A 15,745-nucleotide genomic window follows, 5' to 3' on the forward strand; every position below is an offset into this window, starting at 1 on the left:
TCTGATTTTTTGAATTTGCCTACCTTTGAGGGTGTCAGGTGGTACCTCATTGTTGTTTTAACTTGCAATTCTCTTATGGCTAAAGATTGGGAACATTTTCTCATATGTTTGTTGGCCATTCGGATTTCTGCCCCTGTGAAGTTTCTGTTCAAGTCCTTTCCCACCTCTCAAGTGGGCTATTCATTTTTTTCTTTTTGGGAGCTAGCAGGGTATTGTAGATTTTAGTAATAAGGTCTGTGATCCACCTTGAGTTTATTCTTGTGCATGGAGTGAGATAAGGGTCTTGCTTCATTTTTCTGCAGGTAGATATCCATATTTTCCAGCACCACTTGTTAAAGAGGGCCACTGTTTCTCATTTGATATTATTGGGGCCCTTATCAAAGATCGGCTGTCTGTATGCTGATGACGTTATTTCTGGGTTTTCTGTTTCTTTCCATTGGTCTGAGTATCTGTCATTGCTGTACTATCATGCAGTTTTTAGAACTGTGGCTGTATAGTATGTGCCAAACTTAGGTAAAGCAAGCCTTCTCACGGTGTCCTTCTTCTTGAGGAGTTCTCTGCTAATTCTGGGCTTCTTCCCTCTCCATATGAAGTTGGTAATCAGTTTGTTTTTCCATTTCTTTGAAGAAAGATGAGGGTAATTTTATTGGTATTGCATTAAATTTATATAGTGCTTTTGGCAGAAATGACATCTTAACTATATTGAGTCTTTCAACCCATGAGCATGGGACATACTTCCATTTGTTGAGGTCACTCTTGGTTTCTTGTAATAGTGTTCTATAATTTTCACTGTATAGATCTTTTGTTTTTCAGTCAGGTATATGCCTAGATATTTCCATTTGTTTTGGGCTATTGTGATGGGTATTACCTTTTTGATCTCTTCTTCTGTGGTCTTATCCGATGTGTTTAACAGTCCAATGGACTTCTGTTTGTTGATCTTGTATGCTGCCACTCTGACAAACTCTTCTATTGCTTCCAGTACTCCCCTTGTGGAATTTTTGGGATTTTCCATATATAAAATCATATCATCTGCATATAATGATAGTTTCACCCCTTCCTTCCCCAGACAAATACCTTGGATGTCTCTTCTTTGCCTTATGCTGTTAGTAAAAACCTCCAGCACGATATTAAATAAGAGTGGGGACAAGGGACATCCTTGTCTGGTCCCCTTTTTCAGTGGGATTGTGCTAGTCTTCTCTCCATTGACTACCACGTTGGCTGTTGGTTTTTCATATATAGCTTGTATTGTCTTGAGCAACTTTCCTTCCATTCCTATCTTTGCAAGTGTCTTAAACAGGAATTGATGTTGCATGTTGTCGAATGCTTTTTCTGCATCTATTGATATTATCATGTGGTTCTTATAGTTTTTCATGTTAATGTGATGAATAATACTAATGGTCTTTCATATGTTGAGCCATCCCTGCATCCCTGATATGAATCCAACTTGGTCATGGTGAATTATTTCTTTTATATACTTTTGTATTATGGTGGCTAGTATTCTGTTAAGGATTTTTGCATCAATGTTCATTAGGGATATTGGTCTGTAGTTTTCGATTCTTGTGGGATACTAAGGCCCATTTTGGACAGTGCCGCAGATGAGAATTCTCAGTTATGAGCACGCTCTGCTGGGGATTAACGTGGGATCCTGGCTGAAGGAACGTTGGTGATGCTGCAACTTGGCAGTTCAATGCCTCTAGAACTCCACTGTCTGCTCTGATGAAGATGCACGGTCTTAGAAATCCTTTACAGGGTCACTTTGAATTGGAAAGACTAATCCCTGGAAAGGACATCATTCTTGGTAAAGGGAGGGCAGTGGAGAAGAGGAAGCCCCTCAACAACATGGATGACCCGGTAGCTGCAATGCCGGGTTTGCATGGAACAGTCGTGAGGACCGCACAGGGTCAGGCATTGCTTCATTTTGTTGCACATACAGTCACAGTGGGTCGGAATGTACCGGACGGTACCTAAAAAAAAAACAACAAACAACAACGACATGAGTTAGAATGGACTCAATGGCAGTTTGTGCTCCACCCCATCCAATGGCAGTATTTTGAATTTCAGCTGTGAAAGACAGATCCAGACTCTCTACTTGTTGGACCGTTCTACTTTTTTCCTAATAATATGTTCTGGAAACAATTCTTCTGCTACTCTAGTTCTGCTACTTTTGTTTTCACTCAAGAATCTTCAATGATACTATTCAGTTGGATAACCTGCAGTTTCACTTGTTGGAGATAATCTGGGGACCAATATTCATATTCTTCCCACTTCTGGGTTTCCATCCGCTTTAGCTAATACACCCACTGGCGTTGACGGCTAACCTGGTGGGATGACACAGAAGTCAGATTCCTAAGGTTCTACATCCTTGGTGAACACGCCCTTTTCAAGTCCTGGTTCTTAACACCTGTCTTTATTCTCAAACTGTACAGCATAGTACTGAGACATACTGATGGATCATCTGAATCCTAAATATATTTTCCAAGATGCCATACCTCTTCTTCGTGATCAAAGTCAATTATCCTTGTGAGTCTTATAACTTCTTCCTTGCCTTCTGGTCACTCAGTACAAATGACTCAATGTAACTGGGTGGTAGCTGTAGTTTTAAGTATGAGATTCTCTCTGTGTTTCCTAGTAAAAGATTTTTTTTACTGTGAGATCCAGCACGTCTGAATCCCTACTGTTCAGGTTTCTTGTCAAGAAGTGCAAATTCTCCAAATGGGCCACTTAAGAAGTTCCAGGATCCAGATAATTTGACCCCAATCCAAGGGATTCCGCCCCACCCAAAATAAAACAGATAAAAAGCTCTGATGAGCACAGTTTTCGTAGTATGCTAGGTGAGCACCCAAGAACTCACTCTGAGTTAGTGCACCCAGTGGTGTCTCCTGGGAAGTTTCTTTATGGTCATGGTGCATTTTTTTTTTCATATAAGCTATTCCACTTGAACCTCATTTTTTGTGATAGCCAATTTAAGAGAACAGTGCGTGTCTGTGAAATATTGTTTCCTCCTGGGGAAAATTGCTGCAGAAACTGTTATGATGCTGAACGTGGCTTACACAGACAGAACTATGGGAAAAACTCAATTGTAAGAGTGTTTTTCTGATTTCCACAACGATGAAATGTCGATTGATGACAAATCTTGTTTTTGATGGCCATAAATTTCCCACATGGACAAAAATGTCAACCCATAGTGCATTTGGAGTTCATTTCACCAGATCAGACCGTTAATTAAGCTTTCTATTTAGTGGTTTGGAAAAGATTGTGAAACTGTGTGGAAAGAAAAGTTTGATTTGCGGCAGACAAATATGGTTTTGCCACAACGACAATGTATCTGCTCACTCAGCCATCTCAAACCAGTGTGTTCCTCTTGCTCCACACACCTTACTCACCTGACCTTGCACTGAGAGACTTCTTTGTGTTTCCACGAATGAAAGGGACATGAAAGAACAGTGATCTGACAACAAAGTAGAAGAGGTGAAGAAAAAAATGAGGAAGGTGCTGTCAGCCATACAAATAGACAAGTTTGAAAAATGATTCCAATGGAATCACAAATTTGACAAATGTATTAAGCGTACCGTAGAGTACTTTGAAGATGATAAGGTTATTTTGTAAACATTTAAAAAATACATACCTTAAAAATTCCATTTTTGGCGGTACCCCCTTGTAGATATAGTAATAAGGACATGAAATGATGTAATGGTCATCGATGTATGACATATGTCATATTATAAGATATGAACTCCAAGATGATTCCTTAGTTGCAATTTCAATAGGCCACTTCATTAATTTATTAAGACATTGGTTTTTGGATGTTGTGAAATATAAGCCCACTAGGACACTAATTGTCAAATGCCACACGTGCTTGGCTATAAATTATGGTTATTTTGGCATAGTACAATATCATGAATTATTCTAATCACCCTCAGCTAGAGGCCATGTATGAGATCTTGATATGACAAGATAGTCCATACCTGTATTATGTACTATATCCTGTCAAGTGAATTTCTACTCTTTTCAAGGTCAAATATATTTATAGTAGCTAAATTGTCACCAATTGTGGTAGTTACATAATCTGGTGTCAGTTTGGGACTTGCGAGGATTAAGAGTGAAGGAGTTGAGTCTCATCTGTCAATTGGGTCATAAATAATGAGGCCTTTCTGTGGGCATGTCCTTCCCCTGAGGATTTTGGAAATTCTTGTATTTCCTCCTTGGAGATAGGAAACACCCTCTCTCTTCCCACTCCCTGAGAGATGCTCTACTGACAAGACACATGGCACTCTGCTGATAGACCCCATGCCCTGGGAACTGTAGGAGCCACGTGGAGACACCTGCCAGCACTGAGATGCTTACAACGCCACTGGATCCACAAGATTTAACACCCACTTGCCTGTGATCTTCCTGCATTTGGCATCATTGCATGTGGTTTATGAATCAGAAGAAGACTTCATAGATTGGAATCAAATATATTGGTTAATATCAGACTTCTGGACTTGATCTGGACAGGATTGGGATGTTTTCTCAATGTCAGCTAATCTTGTATATTAAACTCTTTCCTATACACATATGAGTGTCTATGAATTTGTTTCTGTAGTCTACCCTGACTAAGACATCTAGGTGTGTTGTCCTATTACGGGTTCCACATTGGTCTCATTCACTGGCAAGTTGTGTATTTTCAAGTCAAAGTGAAGCACATGACAAAGCTGTATGATCTGAACTGTGGTCTCAGCTGGAGGACCCAAGCTGTTTCATTCTGTCTCGTTGTTAATGTCAATCCCATGATACGTAGTCTCAGCTTGAAAATGGCATATACCTTTTTCTATACTTCATATTTACTCTAGTAGATCCATTCATGTACATCTTCCACAGATATGTTTATATGTCTCCGTGTATATCACTGATCAACATCAACCACCCTCTACCCTAACACCACATATTTGTATCTTTTTTTTCCTCTGAACATATTTGTATTTTGGCCAACTTTTTTTCTATAAAACATAAATAAAAGATTAGTTAATTACACAGTGGTAATTTCCTTTTTCTGCTGACTTTTAAAACCATTACTAGGAGGTATGATAGCTCACCAGCAACCTGTTTCTGTTTATATCAGCTTGCCAAGCTGATCATTCAAGAATCAAGGTTGGCATTTAATATTGTAACAACTGTTGAGGCCAGAATTATGAGTGGAAGACTAGATGTAAGTGCAACAGTGATGCGTGACATGAATTCTGACTCACCTGTGTGTGCAGCTTACTCTGTCTGTCCTCTGACCCTATTCCTGCCTCATCCTGGATCTACAACTTTTCACTTATAATGGATTGTTTCTGTCTCTGCGTGGGTTTATAGGAAGAGGCTTTGAAAAGCCCTTGCAAGAATTCCATTATCTTTTAATTGGATTTCATCTTCATGAGTGTTTTGAAAGCCACCTTGCACTTGGTTAGTTTGACTTAATTCCAGTCATAAAGTGTAGTTCTGCTTTTATGATCATTCACTGTCCCAGGATTAGGAGCTCTTTCTCTACTAAAAGTTCATTATGTGCCAGGGAGTTCCTTTTGAGTAACTAATAATAAGTATCTACTGTAGGCATTAAGTTATTTTCTCAAAACTATAGGGGGTCTGTTGTCATCTCCACTGGAGCCTTAGCATAAACTCTACATTTCCTCCCCCTTCAGATATGTCTAAGATCCAGGACCCAAAGCTCAGGCCTGCTTGTGCCTGGTTTGAATTCCCCGAAGAGCCCTTTCTTCTTCTTGAATGAATTTACCGCTTGTATTATTCTCCCGTTTGAGCAGCCATGTCTGTATTGGGTAACCCTCAGCTATTTAGGACATTGAGAAACTCAGGAAATACTTTCAAGCCGGACCTCGAATTACTGTATCAAAGATTTCAAAGATAATATGCTACACTTAACTTCACAAGTGGCACAGTGGGTGACAAGTTGGGCTGCTAATGGTAAGGTCAGTGTTTGGAACAGACTAACTGCTCCTTGAGAGAGAGATGAGACCCCCTAACATGTAATCATAGAGACTCAAAGAGGAAATTCTATTCTGTCCTTTAGGGTTGTGGGCTTGCCTTTGGTTTGGTTGATATATATACATTTTTATATGAATCTAACAAAAGTTACTATTACTTTAATAGTAGTATTAGTGAGCAACAAAGCTCTATCATCAATATATGAAAACATTTTAGAATGACTCCTTTTACCTAGTCTCTATCTTTTTTGCATTTCTATTTTAATGTTTTATATCAAATACATGGAGGTCCCCTAAAGACACCAGAATTTTTTTCAAAATGATGTATTTAAATTTTTTTTTAACAAAACAACCTTATTTTCAAATTACTCTCAATTACATTTAACACATGTGTCAAACCTGCAATTCCTTTCTTGGAAACATTTTAAAAACTCACCTTTTGGATGGTTGACAGTACCTCCCTCATTTTTATTTCACATCTTCAAGGACATCAAATCACTGTCCTTTCATGTTCTTCTTCATTTGTAGGAACAAAAAAAGTCTCATGGGGTGAGATCAGGCGAGTCAGGGGACAAGAGGAGTATGCTATTTTTTCCAGAAACTGGTGCACTGAGATGGCTGCGTGAAGTAGGCGTGTTGTTGTGGTGGCAAAACCAGTCTTCCATTTTCCACAAGTCAGGCCTTTAAAAAAACCATTTTATTGGGGGCTCATACAATTCTTATCACAATACACAATACATCCATTGTGTCAAGCACACTTGTACATTTTTTGCCATCATCATTCACAAAACATTTGCTTTCTACTTGAGCCCTTGATATCAGCTCGTCATTTCCCCCCTCCATCCCTGCTCCCCTCTCCCTCATGAACCCTTGATATATTATAAATTATTATTTTGTCATATCTTATACTGTATGATGTCTCCTTTCACCCAATTTTCTGTTGTCCATCCCCCAGGGAGAAGGTTATATGTAGATCCTTGTAATCGGTTTCCTCTTTCTACCCTACCTTCCGTCCACCCTCCTGATATTGCCACTCTCACCACTGGTTCTGAACATCTGTCCTGGATTCCCTGTGTTTCCAGTTCCTATATGTACCAATTTACATCATCTGTCTAGCCAGATTTGTAAGGTGGACATGGGACCATGATAGTGGGGGGAGGAAGCATTTAAGAACTAGAGGAAAGTTGAATGTTTCATCCTTGCTACACTGCATCCTGACTGGCTCATCTCTCTGTGACCCTTCTGTAAGGAAGTGTCCAGTTGCCCACAGATGGGCTTTAGGTCTCCACTCTGCACTCACCCTCATTTACAATGATATGATTTTTGGTTCCTTGATGCCTGATACCTGATCCCTTCAACAGCTCCTGGTCACACAGGCTAGTGTGTTTTTTCCATGTGGTCTTTGTTTCTTCAGAGCTAGATGGCCACTTATTTATCTTCAAGCATTTAAGACCCCAGATGCTATATCTTTTGATAGCTGGGCACCATCAGGATTCTTCATCACATTTGTTTATGCACACATTTGTCTTCAGTGATCATATCGGGAAGGTAGGCATCATGAGATGCCAGTTTAATAGAACAAAGTGTCCTTGCATAGATTAAGTACTTGAGTAGCGTTCCAATGTCCATCTGCTCCCTTAACACTCAACCTATAAATATATGTGCGTAGATCTATTCCCCACTATTCTATATAAATATATTTACACATGTACATGCCCGTATTTAGACCTATATTAAAAACCCTTTGCCTCCTAGTTCTTTCCTCTATTTCCTTTAATTTCTTTCGGTTCCATTGCCCTTGCTGAATCCCTACCATGCCTCTCACACCTTCCTTTCCACCAATTTTGGATCACTTGTTGCTCCCTTGTCCCTGGGTTGGTCAACACTACCTCCTTTCCCTGCCTCCTCCTCTCCCATTTACCCCAGAACCATCGGTCCCATTGTTTTCTCCTCCAGATTATTCATCTAGTTTATTTTATCTAGATATAGCTGCAGAGATGAAAATATGCACAATATGCACCCCACCAAAAGGCATAGCAAGACAAGTGACAAAAGAGAACACAGCGCTGACAACAAAAAGAAAACCAATGATCCAGAGAAGAATACATTAAATAAAAAAGAAAAAAATTAAATTTAAAAGAGAAAGAAAACCCTGTAAATAGATCAAGGTCTGATTTTTTTTATCTCTAGGCATGTCCTCCAGTCAAATCTGATGGGGTGCTACACTCTAGACCAAAGTCTATCCTTCGCAATCCATCGGGAGCTGCATGCTCTGCTCCTTCCATTTGCTCTCCTGCCTTCCTTTTTTGTTTTGCCTAGGTGTCCTGGGGTCAGTCCTGGCCAATCCTGTCTCCAGTGTTGTCCCTTGTAGGGCATGGGTCAGTGAGGGACGTCATGTCTCATAGTGGCCCACTCTGTGCATTGGCAGGGATATTGTCCTCCAGGCTTGGTGGGCCATGATGTGCTCCACTCTCCCCCCGCCCCCCCACACATTAATTTGTTCCCGTGTGCTCTGATCAGCCATGTCCCTCTCCCCTAGATACAGCTTCAGTGCTGTCCTCTAAAGTAAATTCTTCCAGGGGGAAAAATCAGGCCTTTTTTTCTCACAATGTTATGCAACCTTTTTAGAACCTCTAAATAGAAAGCTTGATTAACAGTCTGAGCTACCTGATAGAACAAACTCCAAATGCATTACAAGTCAACATTTTCATCCGTGTGGAAAGCTGACAGAGGTTTATCATCAATCATCATTTCACCTTTTTGGAAACAAGTAAACCACGTGTATACTTGAGTTTCCCCCATAATACTGTCTTTGTAAGCTGTGTTCAACATCACAACTGTTTCTGTGGCATTTTTCCCTAGCAGTAAATAAAATTTTACGGTGGCATGCAGTTCTCTTAAATCACCCATCACCAAAAAGGAGGTTTGAGTGAAAAAATTCACTGTGACCAGAAAGAACCTTCTCAGGCGATGCCACTTAGTGCACTAATTCAGAGAAAGTTGCTGGATGCTCACCTAGCAGAAGAAATGCGTATGACGAAAGCTCCAACCAGATGAGCTTTTTTCCAATTTTTTTCCGGGGCGGGGGGGGATCTGCTTCCATAATATTTTAGTGTAGTGGAACATTTATATAAGTTACACTTAGTAAAGTTATTGTCAAGTGTGTTAGGGTGGCAAGCAAGTGACACGTAGGTCAGAAAGAGGAAAGATCAATATGATGTAAGGGGCCTGAGTAGTCCTCATGGGGAGGTAAGATTGAGCTCAAAACTGTGTATGAGGGGAATGAAAAGTAGGAAACTTTACAAACAATTTCATTGAACCAAAGGTGAACCGAGTGCACAGAAAGGCAGTAAGGTAATGGGCCTTGGAAAATGCCCTGAACTGAGAGGAAGAAAGCGAGCCACACTAGATGCAGGTGGGGTATGTAGTCTGTGAAATACCAAAACACACAAAATGGATTCGGTTTGAAAAATAATAAGGCACCATTAATCATTCTTGAGCATTGGACTGTGAGGGTTTTTGTGGGTTTTTTTGGTCTTTCATTCAACAAACATTAAATGAGTGCTCCAAAGGGCCAGGAATGAGAACACCCTCTTCAGTCTGTATGTTAATGGTTGTATTAAAATGATTCTTAAGAGTCAGCAGCATGAGCACCACAGATATTAGTGAAGGTCATTTTCTTAAACAAAGTGACTTATGAAGCATTTTTAATTAATGCCACATAGTTTTGGTGTTCTGAAGACAATCTCCCCACAGAAATACATGGCTGTCAATTCCAGTAAATCCCTTAGGTTTGGATGGAAAATGAAGTTTGCACTATAATTACAGTCATTGACCTATTACTAGTCACCTAGTTTGTTTGTTCTTTTAATCCCAAATGTTTAGAGACCAAAATTTATATGCAGAACTTCTGTTGGTGCTAACACTATAAGGGAAGCAATCATCTATTACAAACCCTTCTCAGAGAAATTTGGGTAAATATTCTAATTGATTTTTTCTTTTAATATTGAATTTTATATATATTTTAATGCTCAGACTTTATTATTTGTGTTGTTTTTAGATTTCAAGTTATTAGCTACATCCTATCATCTGTATAAGTTGAATATTTGGAGAACTAGGATGAGATACACTACTGTGATTTCTGAATAAGGCAGAATTACAAAGCAGACAGGAAGAAGCATGAAATATTTCTATTAAATAATTAAGATATATATTTAAAGTTATTCTTAATTCAGTTGGATGATTTAATATTTTATAATTAACACTTTAAAATGTTGGTAAAAGGTCTAGCCAGTTTCTTTTTATGAATAAGAATTACTTTTAATATTATAGAAAAATTAATTTATTTTAACTATAAAATTTACATTATTATTTGTGTTGTGTTGCTACTATGAATAAAAATTAGAGATATGACCATTATAGGCCAAACAAATTTTACTCTAAAAAATTCTCAAAATATTTAGTCTTTTCTCTTTTAAAAATTTAGAAAATTAAAATATACAATATATATTTTAAATTTAAAAATATATTTGATAAAATATTAAAAGTTCCCTTACTGTATTAATCCACAAGCTATTGTGCTGTAATATATAATATTTCAAGATAGGAAATATGGTAGAAAATATTTCCCAGGATTATTAAAAATAAATATCACTAAATTGTATACCTGAACATTAATTTACAAATATTGTCTTGCCCATATGTTTACAAAAGTTTTTAATTCAAATCAAATAATAAAAATCCTAATTTTAAAAAGAGAACATTAACTAATATTCATAGTAGGCTGTTCTTCAAATTTCATAATAATCTTCTCTGAAGATGTCAATAACTTCACTTACTTTGTAGAGAGATAGTTGAGACACTTAAAAGCAGTTCATTTGTCTAGGTCTTCATGGTGAAGTCAAGATTTACAGCACCTCAGCCTTTTTAGCTTAGCATTTTATAATTTCGCACATAGAAATTTGGGTCAGCAATAATCTCAAATGCTTAAGATTTATTTTTTAAATGCATGTATACACATAAGAAAGAATAAATACTAGAAATTCTTGGTTATGTTGAAAATATAACACATGCTTAAGTCTCAGGAAATGGAGATCAGTGTGGTCCAGATTATTGAATTAACACTCTATTAAATAATATTCATTATAGTCATTCTATGCCTTAAATAAAAAAGTTTAAAGACTATTTCATCAAATTCCCAAATACATATATTTGAAATAACTATTTCTAAGAGATAATAGCATGAGTAGGGAGCAATGGGTAATCTTTGGACATCTAAATTCAGAAGTTGGAAACTAAAACTCACTACTGCACCTAGCGAGAAAGGTAAGACAGTTTGTTGACGTGAAGTCATACAGTCTTGGACACTCAGTGGGACAGTTCTACTCTGTCCCATAGCATAGCCACGAGTCAGCTTTGACTCAAACTCAGTAAGTCCATAGAAAGGACAGTCAGCGCTTATGAAAATGAGGGTGTGGCACTGAGATGGGGGATAAAGAGCTGAAAATGGGATAAAAGCTTAAGGCAGAAGAGCTCTTGCTGCATATGGGACAGAAAAATGTAAGTGCCATCCTAAACTATACACATGATAAACAAGAAATGCAGAGGTCTTCAGAGAAGCAAAGCTTTTCTTCCTGAAATATGAATGATGACCACTTAACACCAACAAATGTAAATGGAGAGAAAATTATCTTGACTGTGTAGAAAGTGGTAGAAGACTATGGAACAAACTGGAGAGGATACAAATGGATATATATCAAATCTTATAATATGGTCATAATTTATATAATATTGTAACCAGATCTCATTATGGTAAAACAAAAAGACACTGGCGTTAGAAATGCAAAGCATTCCAATAAGGAAGAAGACAAAATAAGATATGACAAAATAATAATAATTTATAAATTATTAAGAGTTCATGCGGGAGTGGGGTGCGGGGGTGAGGGGGAAAACTGAGGAGCGGATATCAGGGGCTCAGGTGGAGGGCAAATGTTTTGAGAATGATGATGGCAACAAATATACAAATGTGCTTGACACAATGGATGTATTTATGGATTGTGATAAGAATTGTATCGGCCCCCAATAAAATGATTAAAAATAATAATAAAATAAAATTACAGGAAAAAAATTTATTTACAACTTGTCTCAGAAAATATGCTCTGTCATAGCATCATGTGTTAATTATACATTTAGTACATCTACAGAATGCTTTATTAAAACATTCACTCACTGCATAGTATACCAAACAAATGTTTACTCGGGTGAAGCAAGGTATAAAGTTGATTTTAGGTACTCATTAAAGATCATCAATACAAAAACTGACAGCAAATGATCCAAGAACAATAAATCTAGAGGTTTTGTTCATCGTATCTGTTAACTCTTTAAATTCTTAAACACAAACTTTTTCATTTCAAATATTCTACTGGAAATACTGACGTATTCTTGTGAATCCTGAGCTTCAGTTCTTGAGGTCATCTAAGATAATGCTTTAGGAAGACAAATTTTCCTTAGAAGTATGTATGCGTGTTTTAGAGACAGCAAAGAAAGTTTGAAGATGGGGCTGTACTCTGTGTTTATAAGAGAAATTCAAAAGACAAATGAGCACACGCTGAATTAGTATCCCATCTCCTTAATTTTTATTTCATCAGAGAAGAGATGATCCAGGACAATCACTCCTCGACAATGAACTTTATCCTAATGGGATTTACGGAATACCCAGATCTAAAGGCCCTGCTGTTTGTGGTGTTCTTTGTCATCTATCTGATCACCATGGTGGGCAATCTAGGGTTGGTGGTGTTGATTTCCACGGAGCGCCGTCTGCACACACCCATGTACATCTTCCTGGGCAACCTGGCTCTGATGGATTCCTGCTGCTCCTCTGCCATCACCCCCAAGATGTTACAGAACTTCTTTTCTGAGGACAGAATGATTTCGCTTTATGAATGCATGGTACAGTTTTATTTTCTCTGCCTTGCTGAAACCGTAGATTGCTTTATTCTGGCAGCAATGGCCTATGACCGCTACATGGCCATATGCAGACCACTGCAGTACCACACCATGATGTCAAAGCAACTTTGCTATCATATGACCATAGGAGCCTATATAGCTGGGAACCTGCATTCTGTGGTTCATATAGGACTTTTATTTAGGCTAACCTTCTGTGGGTCTCATCAGATCAATCACTTTTTTTGTGATGTTCTTCCATTATATAGAATCTCTTGTGTTGACCCATATATCAATGAACTGATGATACTGATCATTGCAGGGTTAATTCAAATCTTAACGGTTGTCATAGTTGTGATTTCTTATATTTGCATTCTTTTCACTATTTTCCAAATGAAATCCAAGGGGGGAAGAGGCAAAAGTTTATACACTTGTGCATCTCACTTCCTTTCTATCTCAATATTCTATGGTTCTCTTCTGTTCATGTATATTCGACCCACTTCATTCAAAGAAGGAGACAAAGAGATACCAGTTGCTGTTTTTTACACAATAATAATTCCTTTATTAAACCCTTTTATTTATAGTCTAAGGAATAAGGAAATAATAAATGCTATGAAAAAGTTTATGAAGAGAAAATCTTAGAACGTTCTAAAATATATATCACTTATGACAAATTGATTTAATTTAAACTTTTCAATATCAATGATTCTGAGAAAATGACCAAGTTGCATATCACATATTAAAAACTAAATTATGGTTATTTTAAATGAATTCAGAGAGAAGTGATTCTGCTAACCTATATTTTTCTAAATCTCTTGTCAGTGAATTAAACGACTACTTCCAAGGTCATATATTATGTCACAGAGGAACTAACCACAAATTTCAACATTTTCAACAACCCCTAGCCATAAAATTCAGTGTAGAAAGGTAGGTTTCCAAATAAAGATGGAAACGAATCTATTTAGCATCAGTAGCACATTTATGTAACCCCTACGCATAATCTTACTAAGAAGTCTCATTCATTTCAAGGTCTCATATGGGTTACTTAAACCACACCATCTACCAGAAATAACTTATGTATTTGAATTTGGTTCTCCAAATAATGGATGATTGAATATAGACATATAAAGAATACAGGTTATCCAATCAAGGGCCTCTGTAATTCTAGTGTTAAGTCATTTTGCGTTTCAAACTCTCTGGAATAGAATGCTTCTATTATAATTTAAAATCATTAGCTGAAAATATTGCTATTTATACATAAATTCCTATGATTTGAATGTTTTCACAAAGATTGATAGTTGTCTATGATGCATGACAGTGCAATTCCTGAATGTAATTAAATGATTTTCCCCTTAGAAAGCCTTGCTTATTTGGTTATTAGAAAAATCAATTACCTGAACCAATTCCAAAGTAAGCATTTGATATATTACTAGCATTAACAGAAACCAGATGCTGCTGCTCAGCTCAACATGTCAGGCAGCAAGTTGTGAAAATTTTAAAATGACAAATAAAAATATTTTTGATCAATTAAATGTACGTATATGAAAGAGACTTAGTTTACTGAAAATCTTCCCTCTGGTAGACATCAAACTGGAACTTTTCTATAAATTACCTTCAGATGAGTTGTACATTATTGTCCATGCTTTTAAGAATTAAAAAAATCCTCTTTGAAATATTAGTAGCTTGCCCACATTCATGGAGGCACCCCAATAAATCTGAATCACTGAACCTTTTGCCCATACTATTTTACTGCTCTTTTTACAGGAATTTAAGTCACAGAAGATCTCAAAATTCTTAAAATTAGTAAGGAAATTGGACATACACATATTGAGGAGTGGAAATCAATGTAGGTTACACACGTGTAATATTAGGATGTGTTAGGTACGTGCTTGGGAATAAAGAAAATGGAGATCGATGTAGCCTGAGATACTGAGTCCTAAACTATCCACAGACATGAGATGTTTCTAAGCTGAAACATTCACTTTGGAGGGGGAATAGGCATAAAAGCACGAGCACAGACAACAGTGATGGCCATGTGTGTGAACACTGGGCAAAGGAGGAAGAAGGGGGTGTAGAGGTAGAAAACTGGCAACGCTATTGGTGAAAGCCGATGAGTGCAGGAAACCAGGATGGAAGTGAATCCATTTCCTGACATGTTCTATGTCACGTTGTTGCTTACAGTTGTCAAGGTGGTTTAGACTCCTAAACAACTCTATGCACAACACAATGAAATCTGTGCAATGTCATGTGCAATCTTCTGAATAGCCCCTAAATGTGAGCCCATTGTGGAAAGTATTGTGTACAAGCCATCTCACTTGGTGTCTTCTTCTTTATTGCTCACTTATGACTCTACCAAGCAGGATGAACTTCTACACATTAGGGAAACTGAATCTGCTTAAAGCCATCAAACATCCTGGTAGTAGAATAATATGATTTCTTTTAGAAAACTGGTTTGGCATTTGACTAGACAGAGAAGCTAGAAACAATGGGGTGACTGCAATGATACAAACATTAGTTCTCAAGAGGTGACACTGGGAAGTGTAAGAAAAGAAAGAAAGAGGTACATAGCGATAAAGAACATTTTAAAAAAGAAACAAGGAGCAATTTGCAATTGCAGGATAACAAAATCAAGGTGTTATCTTCTTGTCAGAATCAACCAAATCATAGCTGATTGTATATCATCAGAACTTAAAACAGTCTCGCATATTTGGGCATTCAATAATATTTCCCGATGATAATGTCCTTTTTCATTACTTTTTACTACTGTGGTAGTTTACATAAATATTTGTCATACTTGGAGTATAACAAGTTTGTGAAAAACTTCTGTGAGTGAATACACA

The 15,745-nt window shown here is 37.4% G+C and overlaps 1 protein-coding gene across 1 annotated transcript; it reads left to right on the top strand.

Moving 5' to 3' along the window:
• The first annotated feature begins 12,617 nt into the window (after nt 1-12,617).
• Nucleotides 12,618-13,547, top strand: LOC142441443 (olfactory receptor 5K3-like). The gene has a single exon (XM_075543424.1). It carries the CDS (start codon nt 12,618-12,620, stop codon nt 13,545-13,547), a length of 930 nt encoding a protein of 309 aa, XP_075399539.1.
• The last annotated feature ends 2,198 nt before the right edge of the window (nt 13,548-15,745 follow it).

Source organism: Tenrec ecaudatus, chromosome 2 (assembly GCF_050624435.1).
Source record: "Tenrec ecaudatus isolate mTenEca1 chromosome 2, mTenEca1.hap1, whole genome shotgun sequence".
Taxonomy (NCBI): domain Eukaryota; kingdom Metazoa; phylum Chordata; class Mammalia; order Afrosoricida; family Tenrecidae; genus Tenrec; species Tenrec ecaudatus.

Bases quoted from the DNA above. Each gene is read 5' to 3' on its own strand.
- LOC142441443 (XM_075543424.1), top strand. From the start codon at position 12,618: ATGATCCAGGACAATCACTCCTCGACAATGAACTTTATCCTAATGGGA.